Source organism: Astyanax mexicanus, chromosome 8 (genome assembly GCF_023375975.1).
Source record: "Astyanax mexicanus isolate ESR-SI-001 chromosome 8, AstMex3_surface, whole genome shotgun sequence".
In the NCBI taxonomy this organism is placed as follows: domain Eukaryota; kingdom Metazoa; phylum Chordata; class Actinopteri; order Characiformes; family Acestrorhamphidae; genus Astyanax; species Astyanax mexicanus.
Window position 1 is genome coordinate 40,347,068 of NC_064415.1, and position 14,281 is coordinate 40,361,348.

General features: G+C 37.4%; 1 protein-coding gene across 3 annotated transcripts in view; it reads left to right on the forward strand.

Moving 5' to 3' along the window:
* The window catches only part of myom1a (myomesin 1a (skelemin)), a 78,695-nt gene that overhangs the window by 41,727 nt on the left and 22,687 nt on the right, over positions 1-14,281 (forward strand). For all 3 annotated transcript variants that reach the window (XM_049482462.1, XM_049482463.1, XM_049482464.1), the window contains 10 exons: positions 907-1,081; positions 1,179-1,300; positions 6,484-6,680; positions 7,522-7,648; positions 10,015-10,190; positions 10,367-10,481; positions 11,266-11,422; positions 11,814-11,920; positions 13,211-13,255; positions 13,388-13,524. In XM_049482462.1, coding sequence (XP_049338419.1) covers positions 907-1,081; positions 1,179-1,300; positions 6,484-6,680; positions 7,522-7,648; positions 10,015-10,190; positions 10,367-10,481; positions 11,266-11,422; positions 11,814-11,920; positions 13,211-13,255; positions 13,388-13,524 — 1,358 coding nt within the window. The remainder of the gene's footprint in view (positions 1-906; positions 1,082-1,178; positions 1,301-6,483; positions 6,681-7,521; positions 7,649-10,014; positions 10,191-10,366; positions 10,482-11,265; positions 11,423-11,813; positions 11,921-13,210; positions 13,256-13,387; positions 13,525-14,281) is intronic.

Below are 14,281 nucleotides of genomic sequence, written 5' to 3' on the forward strand. Positions count from 1 at the left end.
AAAATTTAGATAATACTGATCTCTGAACAGTGAATAAGCTAGCTAATGCTATTTGCTGCTCCAGCCTCGGAGCTGCACGGCTCTGGACTCTGTATAGCACTGAAACTCTGTATAACGCTGCACGGAGTGTGTGTTTACTGCTCCTTACAACCTGACGAGTAAAATTTAGATAATACTGATCTCAGTGAATAAGCTAGCTAGCTTAGCGGTTAGCATCTAGCTAATGCTATTGCTGCTCAGCCTCGGAGCTGCACGGCTCTGGACTCTGTATAGCACTGAAACTCTCTATAACGCTGCACGGAGTGTGTGTTTACTGCTCCTTACAACCTGACGAGTAAAATCCATACAAAAGGCGCACCGTATTATAAGACGCACTGTCAATTTTTGTGAAAATTAAAAGTTTTTAAGTTCGCCTTATAGTCCGAAAAATACGGTAGTTAAAGTGGCCGGCAAAAGGTTAACTTTGTAATACAATGTTTATCTAAATGGTTAAGTTAGAAATGGGCATTCAACTGAATGGTTACACTGTAGTTTATAGTTGTCTGTTTAACTGTTTTTACTTGGCTGTTTCATTGAATGGTTACCGGTAGTCAGAAGTTTGTAATTGGCATGTAATCGAAATGTCAATTTTGTAATTGGCCGATACAATCTCACTTAAGTTTGAAATTGGCCATTTGATTGCATGATTTTGTAATAAAAACTGTAGCTGTAATTGGCCAGTTTTTTTCACATGGATAAATTTGTAATTGGCCATTTAATTACATAGTTCATTTTTATCATTTTTGTTAAAGAGCCACAAATACCATAATTATTAGGTTTGTATTGCATTGTTTGGGCTATGTATGTACTGATTTTATTGTGATCTGATTATATTCTCACTCTACAATCAACGTTTGACTATTTCAGACCTGCCCTCAGCCCCAGGGCCTGTTGTGGCCATCAGGAACACGGCCTCCTCTGTCGTGGTCACCTGGGGCGCCTCCAAGGAGGACAAGTCTCTGGTGCGCTACTACATCGAGGTCAGTGTGGTGGGAAGCAACGTGTGGGTGCCCTGCAACAACAAGCCAGTTAAAGGCACCAGGTAAATCCCTGTCCCTGTGCCTCCCTCAGGCTGAAAACATGTGAGGTCAGTGAGGGTGTGTTAAACTGATGTGTGCTGGATCTCCTGTGGTTTGCAGGTTTGTGTGCCACGGGCTGAACACTGATGATAACTGCTTGTTCAGAGTGAAGGCGGTGAATGCTGCCGGCTACAGCACGCACTCCTCCGAGTCTGAAGCCTGCATTGTGAAACAAAGCATTGGTGAGTGACATCACACCAGTCCAAGCTGGAACTGGGACCTGTAGAATGGGTTATATTATATTAGATGTAGTCCTGTGGACCCACTGTCCTGCACTGTTTCAAACTACAGCCACCAAAGCCAAGGATAAAGCTTTTACTGGCTGAGGAATGATGAAATTCTTAATTTCCATTCTTAATTTGACCATTTCTAGTTATTATGAATGACTTTTTTTTTTAAAGGCAACAGTGAAAGTAAATGACATGCAGATTTTTATATTTATTTACAGTACTAGAAAAAAATTTGGACACACATTCTCATTTAATTACATTTTTTTCTATATTGTAAATTAATACTGAAGTCATCCAGACTATGAAGGAACACATAAGGAATCGTATTAAATTTAAAAGTGTTAAACAACCAAAATACTTTGCGAAGCATTTATGTAACTCTGATGAAATTATCCTGTACAACAGAGGTAACTTATGGTCTTTCTTTCTCGGAGCAGTCCTGATGAAAGCCAGTTTCATCATAATGTTTTTGATGGGTTTTGGGGACTGCATTTGAGAATACTTTTAAAGTTCTTAAATGTTTTTGGGATCGACTAACCTGCATTTTTTAAAGCCATTTTTCTTTACTTATTTAAGTACCGATAGTTCTAGCCATAATTTAAATAGGGCTTTTCGTTCTCAAACACATTAACTGTTTCTTAAATTCAATTAATTAACTGTTGACAAGTTCAGCACAGCTGTTAACTGAAAACCATTCCAGGTGATTCTACCTCATAAAACTGACTGAGAAAATCCAACCAAGATGTGCAAATCTGTCCTCTAAGCAAGAGTTGCTACTTTAAACAATTTAAAAGGGTTTAAAGCCTTTTTATTTACTAAATAATTCCATATGTTTTTTTTTTATCATAGTTGGATGACTTTTGTATTAATAAGTCATGTGATAGCAGTATGTAAACCCATCCCAATCACATTTTTTTTGTCTAAAAATGTGAGCATTTTGCAAGGATGCTATTCCAGTAAGCTACCCATCAAGCCACCCGCTACTTTAATCCACACTTCTTTTTCCTCCAAACTGTCTACACAGTCACTGTACTTAACACTCTCATGCCCTCTCTCTCTCTCTTTGTTTCTCTCTAATATACAGTAGATATTAAATTACAGTAAAAAAGACTCCAGTCTGCCAGACCTAAACCACACTACACTATTATTACTGTCCCCCTCTCAGAAATGGGGGTGAGGTTAAACATTGGCTAATGTGATTAGGGCAAGATGACGTGAATTAGAGTTGGAGTTTGAGTGACATATAAAAAATATGTATTTGCTGTTTAGCTTCCTTTTTAATTGACTGTATCAACTGCAGAGCGTACAGTAGGGCTGAAAAAAATGGTCAATTCAGAATTACGTTGTGAATGTGTCTTTAATGTATGAAGGGCGAGAGAGGAAGACACACACAATGTGAGAGAGTGACGAATCCTGAGCATCCTGATTGGCCTCTCCTTATGTTATTTGGCCAACAAGGTTTCAGTGTGGGTGGGACTTGCAGCGCTATGTTTTAGGGAGATGGGGTTGTTAGCTGGCTAAGTTTTAGGGAGATACTGTACTGTGTCCGCTCCTTTAAAATTAAGTTATATGTTATAGTAACTACAGACTTAGACAAACCATCATGTCAGAGAGTAAAAAAAGTAAAAAATGCATAAAAGTATATTGGAATCTCCTAAAAATAACATCCAGCCTGTGTGAATAATTCCTATAATATACTTTGTAATTTTTTGTTTAATATAGTACGTCAAACAATAAAAAAATCTACGGCAAAATTGGTCAAAATTGGCCCTAAATGTTTAGCTGTCCTCACCAATAGGAAGTACAAATGGAGGCATAACAAAAAATAGTTGTGACTAATCGACTATTCGAACAAATAATTGCCAGAATATTTTCCATGAAATAGGCCCTTTGAAAATGTAAAACTAAATTAATTTCTGTCAAAAATCTTTACATTGCACATTTTTTTTACCTCACCACACCTGAGTCAAGCTAATATCCAAGGTATCATGAGCTACGTCAAGTTTATTGACGCAGGGAATGTTTGAAACTGTCCACCGCACAGAGAGTCCAAAGGACAGGACTGTAGAACCACAGGTATGAACATAAATAGATAAATATTACAATGGAGTAAAATAATTGAAGGTCAGAAGGTTCTTATTTTCTTTATAACAGCAGCAGTGACACTGTTTATATGTCTTGTTGATACACAGATCAGCACTGTTTCCTCACACTGTACGTAATTAAGCACTGATTATCTTTTAGCTTCCTTTTTTCCAGTTTTCACTGTCACCTCACAGCCCTTCACTCTTCGTGTCCTTGTCATCACAAGACCCTGCTGATTTCCTCATGTGTTTAAACCCACAGCCAATGATGCTGTTAGTGCTATAAATGGTCCTGTGCCTGTTGTTTGCTGCATGAGTGTATTATAGGAATTGCATGCTTTCTAACTTCATTTGACCATGCCTCCTTTACCTCTAATCCCTATTTAATGCTGTGAAACTTCTAAAGGACAGTGATACTAACCTGCCTTGTGTATATGATGTAATGGTGCATCAAAGCAAAGTAGAGTCCGGTAGACTCTGGCTTTATGTCGCTGTGTAATGCAGTTTGCCTGTGCCCATGCTGTGTGTCTCTTGCTGTGTTTTATGAATGACTCCAGGGCATGGGGTATGTGTCCTTGTTTCACCAGGCTGAAGGGTAAAGTACGAGTGGGAGAAGGTCCAGACCTGCCCCAGAGTGCTGGCAGGTAAAAGCACAGTGAGTAGGTCAGTGTATGGGACAGTCATACATCTCTTATTTACATCTGATTTTAAAGTAATAAATTGTAAATGTATTTTATTTGGTACTTTTAATTGTAAAAAAACAGTATACATTGGTATGAAAAAGTCTGGGCACCCCTGATAATTTTAATGATTTTCCTTTATAAATCATTGTTTTAATATATATATATATATATATATATATATATATATATATATATATATATATATATATATATATATATATATATATATATATATATATAGCAGATGAACACAGCAATATTTGAAATGTGAAATAAAGTTTATAGGATTTACAGAAAGTGTGCAACAATTATTTAAACTAAATTAGGCAGGTGCATACATTTGGGTCTAGTTGTGGTCTCTAGTATGAATAAATTTCATGTGAGCCGTTTTTTTTTGTAGAAAAAAAAATGTGTTCAAACTTTTGACTGTGTACAGTATAGTGCACAATTTCTTAATTATTTCTGAGCTTTCAAAACTTCTAAAAACACAGAGAAACACTCTTTTTTGACAATTATTTATAGAATTTATTTATCAACTGTAAAATGTATAATCTCTAATTCTTGACAAAATATCTGTACTGCATGTTTAAATTGCATGACATATTTTGATGTTTAGTATGTTGAAGTTTTACTGATGTGTGCCAAGCTAAATAAATTGATTGTGCACTTAACTGTGGGCAATTCTTTTGTCCAGTGAAAACATGACTTCAATACGGCATGCTGTTTTGTTTTGTATTGTACTAATTTTATCTATCTAAAATGTTAGCATGAACAGCATCATTTTGGCTTTATTTCATCAATTTCTGCAAACATACAATTAGCGGAACAATGTAGGATCAAGATTACAGTTTTCTATTTTACATTTAATGCTTTGTACAGTATGTCCATATTACAACTACAAACTTAAAAAAAAAAAAAATTTAAAACTGATGTTGTTAGCCACATTAGCATGTTTCTTTAAGCACTGGTACCTTCTTTCACATGATACACTTTCCTCTTCACACGAGCTTTGTGTCATATTTGTGGGGACATGTCTTGGTATCTGTCAACACTGGCAAGATGGCGGTACAAGCAAACAAACAAAAAAAAAGAGTATTTTCCTTTTCCTAAAAAATAGGATAATCACTATATTACCATAGTTTGATGTGTAGTTTTAATGTTTTATGGCCATTTTCAACATTTAAAAATTTGCTAGCAGTTTGTCTGAGGAGCTAACCAACTTGCTAACTGTCTAGTTCCACCTTAAATGGTGCAACAGACAGCAGAGGCTGAAACACTTAAGGTGGAACGGAAAGATAAATTAAAATAAAAATCAATCAAGCTAATTTAAGCTCTCCATCACAGAGTAATTATGCAATAGACAATAATAATTAATTTCTGATCCTCCCGCTCCCTTTCTGAAGACACGTGATGCCCTAAAGTTAGCTAGTTAACCAGCAGCTAGGTTAACTAGCTAAGTTAGCTAGCTGAGTGTTAGTAAAAACCTCTTCTAATTTGAATGTAAGTTAATGAAACCAGACCTTTTCCAAGCAATTTGTGACCATTTCTGTGGGTCCATCAATCATGACATGTTCATATAACAAAATCGACTATTGCTGTGAATAAATAATGGAAATAAATAAAGTGGAGATATATGTTTTTCATTGGACAGCGGCAACATGTTTTTGATCACCTCAGGTAGGCTAACAGTTAGCATAATTTATAATAACATTGTTAGCTAGTTACCAACAGGATGCTACTGCTAACCAACATTAGCAATGTTATCTATTGATGTCTTTTAAGGTTATTGTAGAAGCCTCTTACCAGCTAAACTGTAGAAAACGAACTGTTAGCTTAGCTCAACATGTTTGTGCAGGTTTGATGTTGAGTTTTTATAAGAAGCTAGCTCCCTCTCTCTGAGCAAACACAGTTTACACTGGATAATAAAGCTGTTGCCTTTCTTGTACTTGAAGCCGAAAAGTCCAGTATTTTCTAGGACTTTTTTTTCTCAGTAATGTATGTGATTTAAAATTCACTGAAGTACAATAATTCAAACAAAACATACTTAAGTTTAAAAATGATTTAAAAAGTATAAGTACAGAAAAAACTACTCAATTACAGTAATGTGAGTAAATGCAATTTGTTGTTTACCATCTCTGACAAAGATAATGTTTAGTTTTTATGCGTGAATTCCGATTTAAATTCCCAGAAATTTAAAAAATGTACACCAAACAAAAGTCTGGGTTATAGGAGGATAATGAAATAATAATTATTGGGCTGGTATAGACATTGGTTTATTACTGAATCTTGTATAAGAAAAGCTAGTATGGATGCTTCACTCCTTTAATTTTGGGTAGCAGGGTGTTAATCTGATCTGTTCTCTGTACAGAGGTCCCCTCACCTCCCTCTGCTGTGACCCTGCTGGAGCGGGTGCGTGACTACATGGTGGTGGGCTGGCAGGCTCCTGCAAAGACAGGGGGAGCCGACATCAGGGGCTACTACCTGGACTACAGGACCGTGAAAGGAAATGTTAAGAGCAAGTGGCATGAGGTCAACCTGAAGGCAGTCACTACCACTACCTATAAGGTAAATATTGCTGCTTCAGGAGCCTTTCTGGTTATTGAGCTTAAATTGCAAAAATAAATGAAAAGAATTGTGTGAGTGTTCTAAAACTTTTGACCAATAGTGTATCTCTCTAATTTACAAGTCTGTGCTAACCACTTGTTAAGCTAAGCTATGTTATGTAATGTGAATCAGATTTTCCACCATTTAACTGTAATGTAATATGTATGTCTAGCTCTTTTCTGATTGGCTGCCCTGTACTGCACCACATTCAAATACTGAACTGAAGTGAAACCTCTCTTATAGCTTCAGCCTGAATGGGGCAGGGCCAACTAGCTGTAGTCTAATTAACTGACATGCCAAAGGTCATGGAATAGCAGTATCTACACTGACCACAGAGTGTTACCTCTGGAGATTACTTAGTAGTAGTTGTGAGGTATTATCTTGTGAGTGTGGTTGTCGCTTATGGCAAGGTGACTGAATTATTATATTTTAAGTGACATTGCAAAATGTATTATGCAATGTAAATGACATTTTCCTAATCAATAATATTAACCAATTATGGGTTGTAATGGTGGAATCCTTGAGTTAAATTGAGGTATTTTTGGCCATATATTTGGATTCAACCCCAGACTTTTATTTGTCATAAAATAACAAAAATTATAAGGGTAAAGGCCACACCTGGCCATGACATCATCAGTCAATTGTCCAATAATATTTGAGACAATGACAATAGAGGGAATATGTAAAAATGTATTTTGGGAGACTTGCCTTTTTCTATACTTCAAAGCTTTATACACAATTTTAGATAAGTTAAAAATGAGGTAAAATCTTTTTTTTTTTTTTGCTTTCTATTTGTGCACAGGTGGAGAACTTGAAGGAGAACCTCTTCTACCAGTTCCAGGTGCGCGCAGTCAACCAGACTGGCATCAGCGAGGGTTCTGTCCCCAGTACTCCATTTGAATGTAAGGAGTGGACCGTCGCAGTGCCAGGTAAATCTATCTGCTATAACTCTCTAATACAAGACTAATCTTCGCAATGGACCTCATTCAAAACAATCCAATGCGAAATAATGTCTCTAAGCTCTCATTTCATTCATTTAATCAGTCATTTAACATTATGGAAATGAGATCATGCTAACCGGTTCCCATTAGATTACATTAGCCACATTAGCATTTTTACTTTAAGGCACTGGTTCCCAGCCCTTGTTCCTGAAGTACCCTCCAGCCCTGCATATTTTAACGTTTTGTTTTCCTGCTGTCACACGCCTACTTTAACTTCGGAATGGCTTGCTAATGAGCTGATTAATTCAATTAATCATGTGAGTGGAGAGCAGGGAAAACACTGAAACGTGCAGGGCAGCAGGTACTTCAGGCCCTGCTATTTAGAAATTAATGCTTTATGACAGGGTAGCAGGTACTCAAGGCCCAGTTACTCAGGGGAGAAATAAGGGATTATTTTTTAAATTGATTTTAGATTATGTTGTAGTGTTTAACTTTGTGTTTACTTTACTGTTTACTATTTCAAGATACAAAGCCAAAAATATATCAGAGGAAGCTTAAATCTACCAACAGACAGAAGGGCTCACTATAGCCACAGGGCAGTGTAAAAACAGCTCAGTGAGTAATCCAGCTCAGACAATTAGCATCGCATCTAAACCTATTTAGCCATGCCAAGGCCATAAGCATTACATCTTTGTTTAAACCTGGCTGATAGCAGGAGTAGCTTATTCTGAGCCTTGCTACTGTCTTTCATTTTTTGTAATTGCGTGGGCCTCCACAGCACAATGCAGTATATGTAGTAGAAATGCGGTATTGTGCTTCATTAATAAGTCTGCTGGAATGCAACAGTTGTTAAGTGTTCAATGAATATTTATAAATTATATAAGAAATTATAAAAAATAAATTATAGATATTTTTTAAAAGCAAGACAAAAAAATATGTTAAGGTTATTCTGTATTCAGTATTTGGCTTTTGAGCAAATGTTCTATTTTGTTTAGTTTTAGTTTCAACCAAATATTTTAGTTTTGATGCATTGCTAGAAATTATGCATTACAGAATATTGGCACTTGAATTAACATACACTACCAATCAAAAGTTCAGGTCATTTCAGGTCAATAACCGGAAATGGTACAAAATCCAATGTACAAAATTTTACAGTAAAATGCTAGAGCCTTTAAAAATATCTATTTTAATATTGTAAAAAAACAAAACAAAAACAAAACAAATTGTATATTGTTAGAAGATATTGTAAAAACCCGAAAGAAGTATATATTGTTAAAAGAAAGTTTTTATTTATTTATTTATTTATGTAACAGCTTACAGTTGGTATGCAGCAATGGAAAAAAATAAAAGTTTTGGATTTTTAATTGGATTTTAAAAATGTCAATTTACAAAGCTGTTATCTGTAGTAAAGCATTGCTGGAACAGATCATGTTACTGCACTCTCTACTGCAGCATTTACACACTTACATACAGCACATTCACACTTTCATCATAATTACTAGAAAAAGACACAGAAACACAGATAACTACTAAACTACTAAAAGTAGAAGTCTTTTCTTTAGAGAAATTACAAATAAATCCAGAGAGTGGTGAGTAGTGTTTCCTACACCTTCAAAAGACTTTTGTAAACTGGAGAAAACTGGTAGAGGAAGAGGTCTGGCTGACCCACATGGCAAAAGCTTTAGCCTTTAGCTTATCTTAACATTGCACTTAAGCATCGATGCATCCTATGCATTTGAATGTAGAGAGTTGCCACATGTTGCGGTGCATGCTGGGTTGTGTTGTGATGAACGCAGCCCCGCCTTTTGGCAAAAAAGTTCAGCAGAGCTCAACTTAATTCAAAGAATCTGTTTGCCGCACTGCGTCCTGCCAATCAGGGAACAGCAGGCTGCGACTTCACACACATATGAGCTTCACACACACACAGAGAACAGATGCTTTTTAAGAAAAGCAAAAAAAATGGCAGACTATAAATTTTTAGAACTATAGATTACAGTAAGGTTGATTTCAAATTAAAAATCTAAAATTTTTGATTGCCTACTTCTGTTGCTTTATTTAAATTTAAAAAGTAATCCAGCAAGACAGAATGTATTGAAGAAAAGTGCTAGTAGACACGTACCATCTTAGTTTCAACAGTGAAGAAAAAAATTAGGTCTGACAAGCAAAATGCAGTAATAAAGTCATTGCTAAGATTAAAAAAAAAAAAAGGCAATTTGTCTGCATTTGGACAAATAAAAATGGTGGTGTTTTAGGATTTTTGACCTGGATATTTTCCATCAACCCATCAGTCCCTCAATTTACAGTTTGAAATGACGTTTTCCTGTCATATGTTTGTGTTTTGACTATTAACAAAGGACCTTCTCATGGCCTGCGTGTGCTGGAGGTGCGTAAGGACTCCATGGTGCTGCTGTGGGAGCCGCCCACATTCAACGGCCGCAGTTCCGTCACTGGGTACTACGTGGACATCAAGGAGGAGAAGGGCAAATGGAGAGGTGTTCAGGAAAGATCCACCAAGGAAACATATATGAAGGTTGGTTGCAAACATCTATCTGGTCATGTCAGCCAAGGAAATTTGAGTTGAAACTTGAGGCGTGGATGACCTCTTTGGTCATAGAAAGCTTGTGTGGTAGATGATGTCATTGTCAAGTGTGTTGCATTTACGTACAAGTTATTAATATAACAAACAAACTGTTTGTGATGACTCAGATATCTGGACTGAAGGAAGGCACCTCCTACCAGCTGTGTGTGTTCGCTAAGAACGTGGTTGGCGTTGGTGGACCATCGAAATCCTTGGGCCCTGTTGTCGCAGAGACCCGACCTGGTGGGTAGCCAGTTATTGGCACATTTGAATTTCTGAAGTTTTTCTGTATTCGTCATCACTGTTTGTTTTTCTGATGGTGTTTAGATACTAGTGCATTTAAAAAAATGGAATACCATTGAAAAGTTACCTTATTTCAGTTATTCAGTTGAAAATGTGAAACTGATAAATTAAATAGATGTATTACACACAGGGTGATCTATTTTAATTAACTTCTTTTATGGCTTACAGCCAATGAAAATCATTATATAAGACCAATTGGTACTTTTGGCAATCTGGGCAGTGTGCCAAGTCCGGCTGGAAAATTAAATCCATGACATGACTCTCCAAACCATCACAGAGTGTCTCTCCACTCTTTCTTTAGACTCTGGTCCCTTGATTTGCAAATAAAATGTAAAATTTACTCATGATCAGTGATGGTTTGGGGAGTCATGTCATCTGCTGGTATTGATCCACCGTGTTTTATTATCAAGTCCAAAGTCAGTGCAGTGTTTTCCCACAAAATCTTACAGAACTTCATGCTTCCCTCTGCTGACAACTTTTATGGAGATGCGGATTTCATTTTCCAGCAGGACTTGGCACACTGCCAACACTGCCAAAAGTACCAATTGGTCTTATATAATATTCAAAATTTTGGGTTTTCATTGGCTGTAAGACTTAAAATAGATCACTCTGTGTGTAATACATGTATATAATATATGAGTTTCAGATTTTGAACTGAATCACTGAAATAAAGTAACTTTCCAAAGATATTCGATTTTTTTTTCTTGGTCTTGGTCATGTCTAGGCACCAATGAGATTGTGGTGGACGTGGACGACGACGGTGTGATCTCCATGATCTTCGAGTGCTCAGAGATGTCCGAAGGTTCTCAGTTTGTGTGGTCCAAGAACTACAAGGCCCTCACCGATACCTCTCGCCTCAACATCGAAACAGTCGGGGGCAAGTAAGTTGGCCAATCGCAGCCGTTTATTATGTAACACAGTTCCTGTGATCAGTCTGACGTGTTCTTTGTTAAGGAGGTCTACAGTTCCTTTGTTGGTCACATGGCAGCGGAAGGTGATGAACGTTTATATGAGCACTTTGGGGGGGACTTGACAATGCCGCGTGGGCGCTGGTGTGAAGATAAGTGGCGGCAAGCTGTCATGCAGGCTAGAGGACGTGTGTGCCAGGCTTCGCTCTGCCAGATGTGATGTAAGAGCAGAGACAGTTGGAAAGTGGGCAGGAAGCTTGAAGAGTTGGAAAGTTTGAGAACTGCGAATAAAAATACTTCCGACGCTGTTCTTACAAAGTGAGAGACAAAGTAATCTGAGTTGCTCCAACTAATCTGTCATTAGATCCAGAGCCATCTTCAAGGACCCCTCCCTGGAGGACCTGGGCACCTACTCCTGTGTGGTCACCAACACTGATGGAGTTTCTTCCAGCTACACTCTGACAGAGGAAGGTGAGTCACTTTCCTGGACTCTCTGGCCGCCGAGCGTCAGTGATATTCCGATCTCTGTTTTGATTTGTGATGTCTGCGTCTTGAGAGAAGCTCTGGCAGGCCTTCTCAGATAATTGTCTGCAGTGGCCTGTCTTTTTTTTCCTGTTTTTTTTTTTATTTTGCGTAGGTCAATGTCACATAGACAACTGAAGACATGTTATTTTCTAGTCAGAATCATGATTGCATTAGCAGGGTGTCTGCAGATCATTAAAAACTCTTAAAAAAGAGTCCTTAATTTGTCTTAATATGTCTTAAGCCCTGTCCAGACTGGATTAGTTTCTCAGGGGGTCCAGGGGGTAATTTTCTCTTTTATGGGAATTTGTGAATTTATTAGCATCCACAAAACCATGTATGTTTTTTTTTTAGACATCCTTTTAGAAAATTACAGGCTGAATTTCCTACTGTTTTTCGCTAAACTCTGTGGTTGTCTGATAATTTTATTCCTGTCCAGACACACATGTCTGAGTTTCGTCACCTTGCGTTTAAGAAAATAGTGGAGATCCATGTAAACACAACAGCGACTGGAAATGGAGGAGCTACTGAACGCGATGTCACATGACCGAGAAATAAAAAAAAAAAAACTTTACTGATCCTCCTGTTTTTTGAATTAAAGTCCAGGTGCAAGAGTTTTATCATTAGTAGAGTAGAAGCGCTTCAATTTTTTTACAGTAAGCTTAGATTTACAGATTTTCATTATTGCCACCCGACAACGCTACACTGAGGAACCCTGAGTGTTCCGGTAAGCTAGGGCATTATAGGCTAGCAGTTTGTCCCATGTAGCTTGTTTTACCATGGTAAACACGCAGACTACAAGCTAGTAATACTCACCTCTGAAGAGCGAAGTAATGCTTATACTGCTAAAGCAGTGCTAGCCTGGGTTAGCAGCAGACTACAGGCTGAATAATACTCACCTATGAACGGTGAAACAGCTAGCACTTAGCACGGTCAGCCGCTAATACTAATACTGCTCGAGTCTTAGTGCTGGAGAACTAAACTAAAACTCCTGTATAAAGCTGTACTTCAGCAGAGTGTCTTTACTGCTACTTACAACCTGACTGGTAAAATTCATACATAAGGCACACCTGATTATGAGGCACACTTTTCATTTTTTGGGAAAATTAAAGGATTTTAAGTGCGAAAAATAATACAAAATATTTTATTTGTTTTTATTATTGTGAAGAACTCAATGCATGAAATTTCATGCATGAACTCTATAGTCTTAATATATATTTTTTTCATTTTCTTTTATAGGTCTGAAGCGCTTGTTGGAACTCAGCAATGAACACCAGTTCCCCAGTACGTATCAATCAAGGGCGGTAGCATTATAAAAGTGTGGCCTTCACTTCCATGCCTTCTTTTATGTCGTGATGATGTGATTAAATCTGTCTGTGACAAAGCTATGCTTAAGTTATTATGTTATTCTCCCAGTTATTCCCTTCAAGTCTGATATGGCCATTGAGCTTCAGGAGAAGGGACGCGTGCGTTTCTGGGCTGAAGTGGGCAAGTTTACTGCTAACTGCCAAGTGGAATATGTCTTCAATGACAACATTGTTACTCAAGGAAAGGTATGGCAGCAAAAGTGTGGACATTGATCCTTATTAATATTTGTTCTTTATTTATATTATTTACGTTGTAGAGTAATATTAAAGACTTAAAAACTATGAAGAAACGAAAATGCAATAATTTACTCATTGCACTTACTCATTGCTACCTCACACCCCATCAACAGTCTTTTTTTACACCTTCTGCCTGCGTCATTTAAATAGCAAAGGTGCTTGTGAATATATCTACCTTGATGGGCATGGTGGTCTGAAATTAAGGTGTGTCCAGGTACCCTTCTGGCATATTGCTATCTTGGCTGTGGAAAACACAGGTGCACCCCTAATTGATTTGAACCCTGAGAACATTCAACAGTCGGACGTCCATTACTATCTTGGCAACACAAGTGTGCCACATGCACTTAGTGTGTGTGTATAAACCCTGCTTGTTACACACACAACTGCAATTCAAGAAATCTAGGTTTTACATAAATAATAAACAGAATTCTAAATAAAATTACATTGCTGTTCCCATAAATGATCTGCTAATGCACCTTCACAGCATGAACACAGGTCAGTTTCCTCTGCTAAGAAGCGCAGAGGAGCTGCACCATTAACATAGCAATCTGCCAAAGTCAGAGGACACCTGGCTTTTAAAGGGAATGGAAAGTGACACTGTGATTGGTTTATTTCATGTTACGCTCAAAACACACTCATGATTAAGATAAATAAGAGAATTTAGTGTATGCCTATTGTGTTTTTTGAGCCGTGCAAGGCATACTTT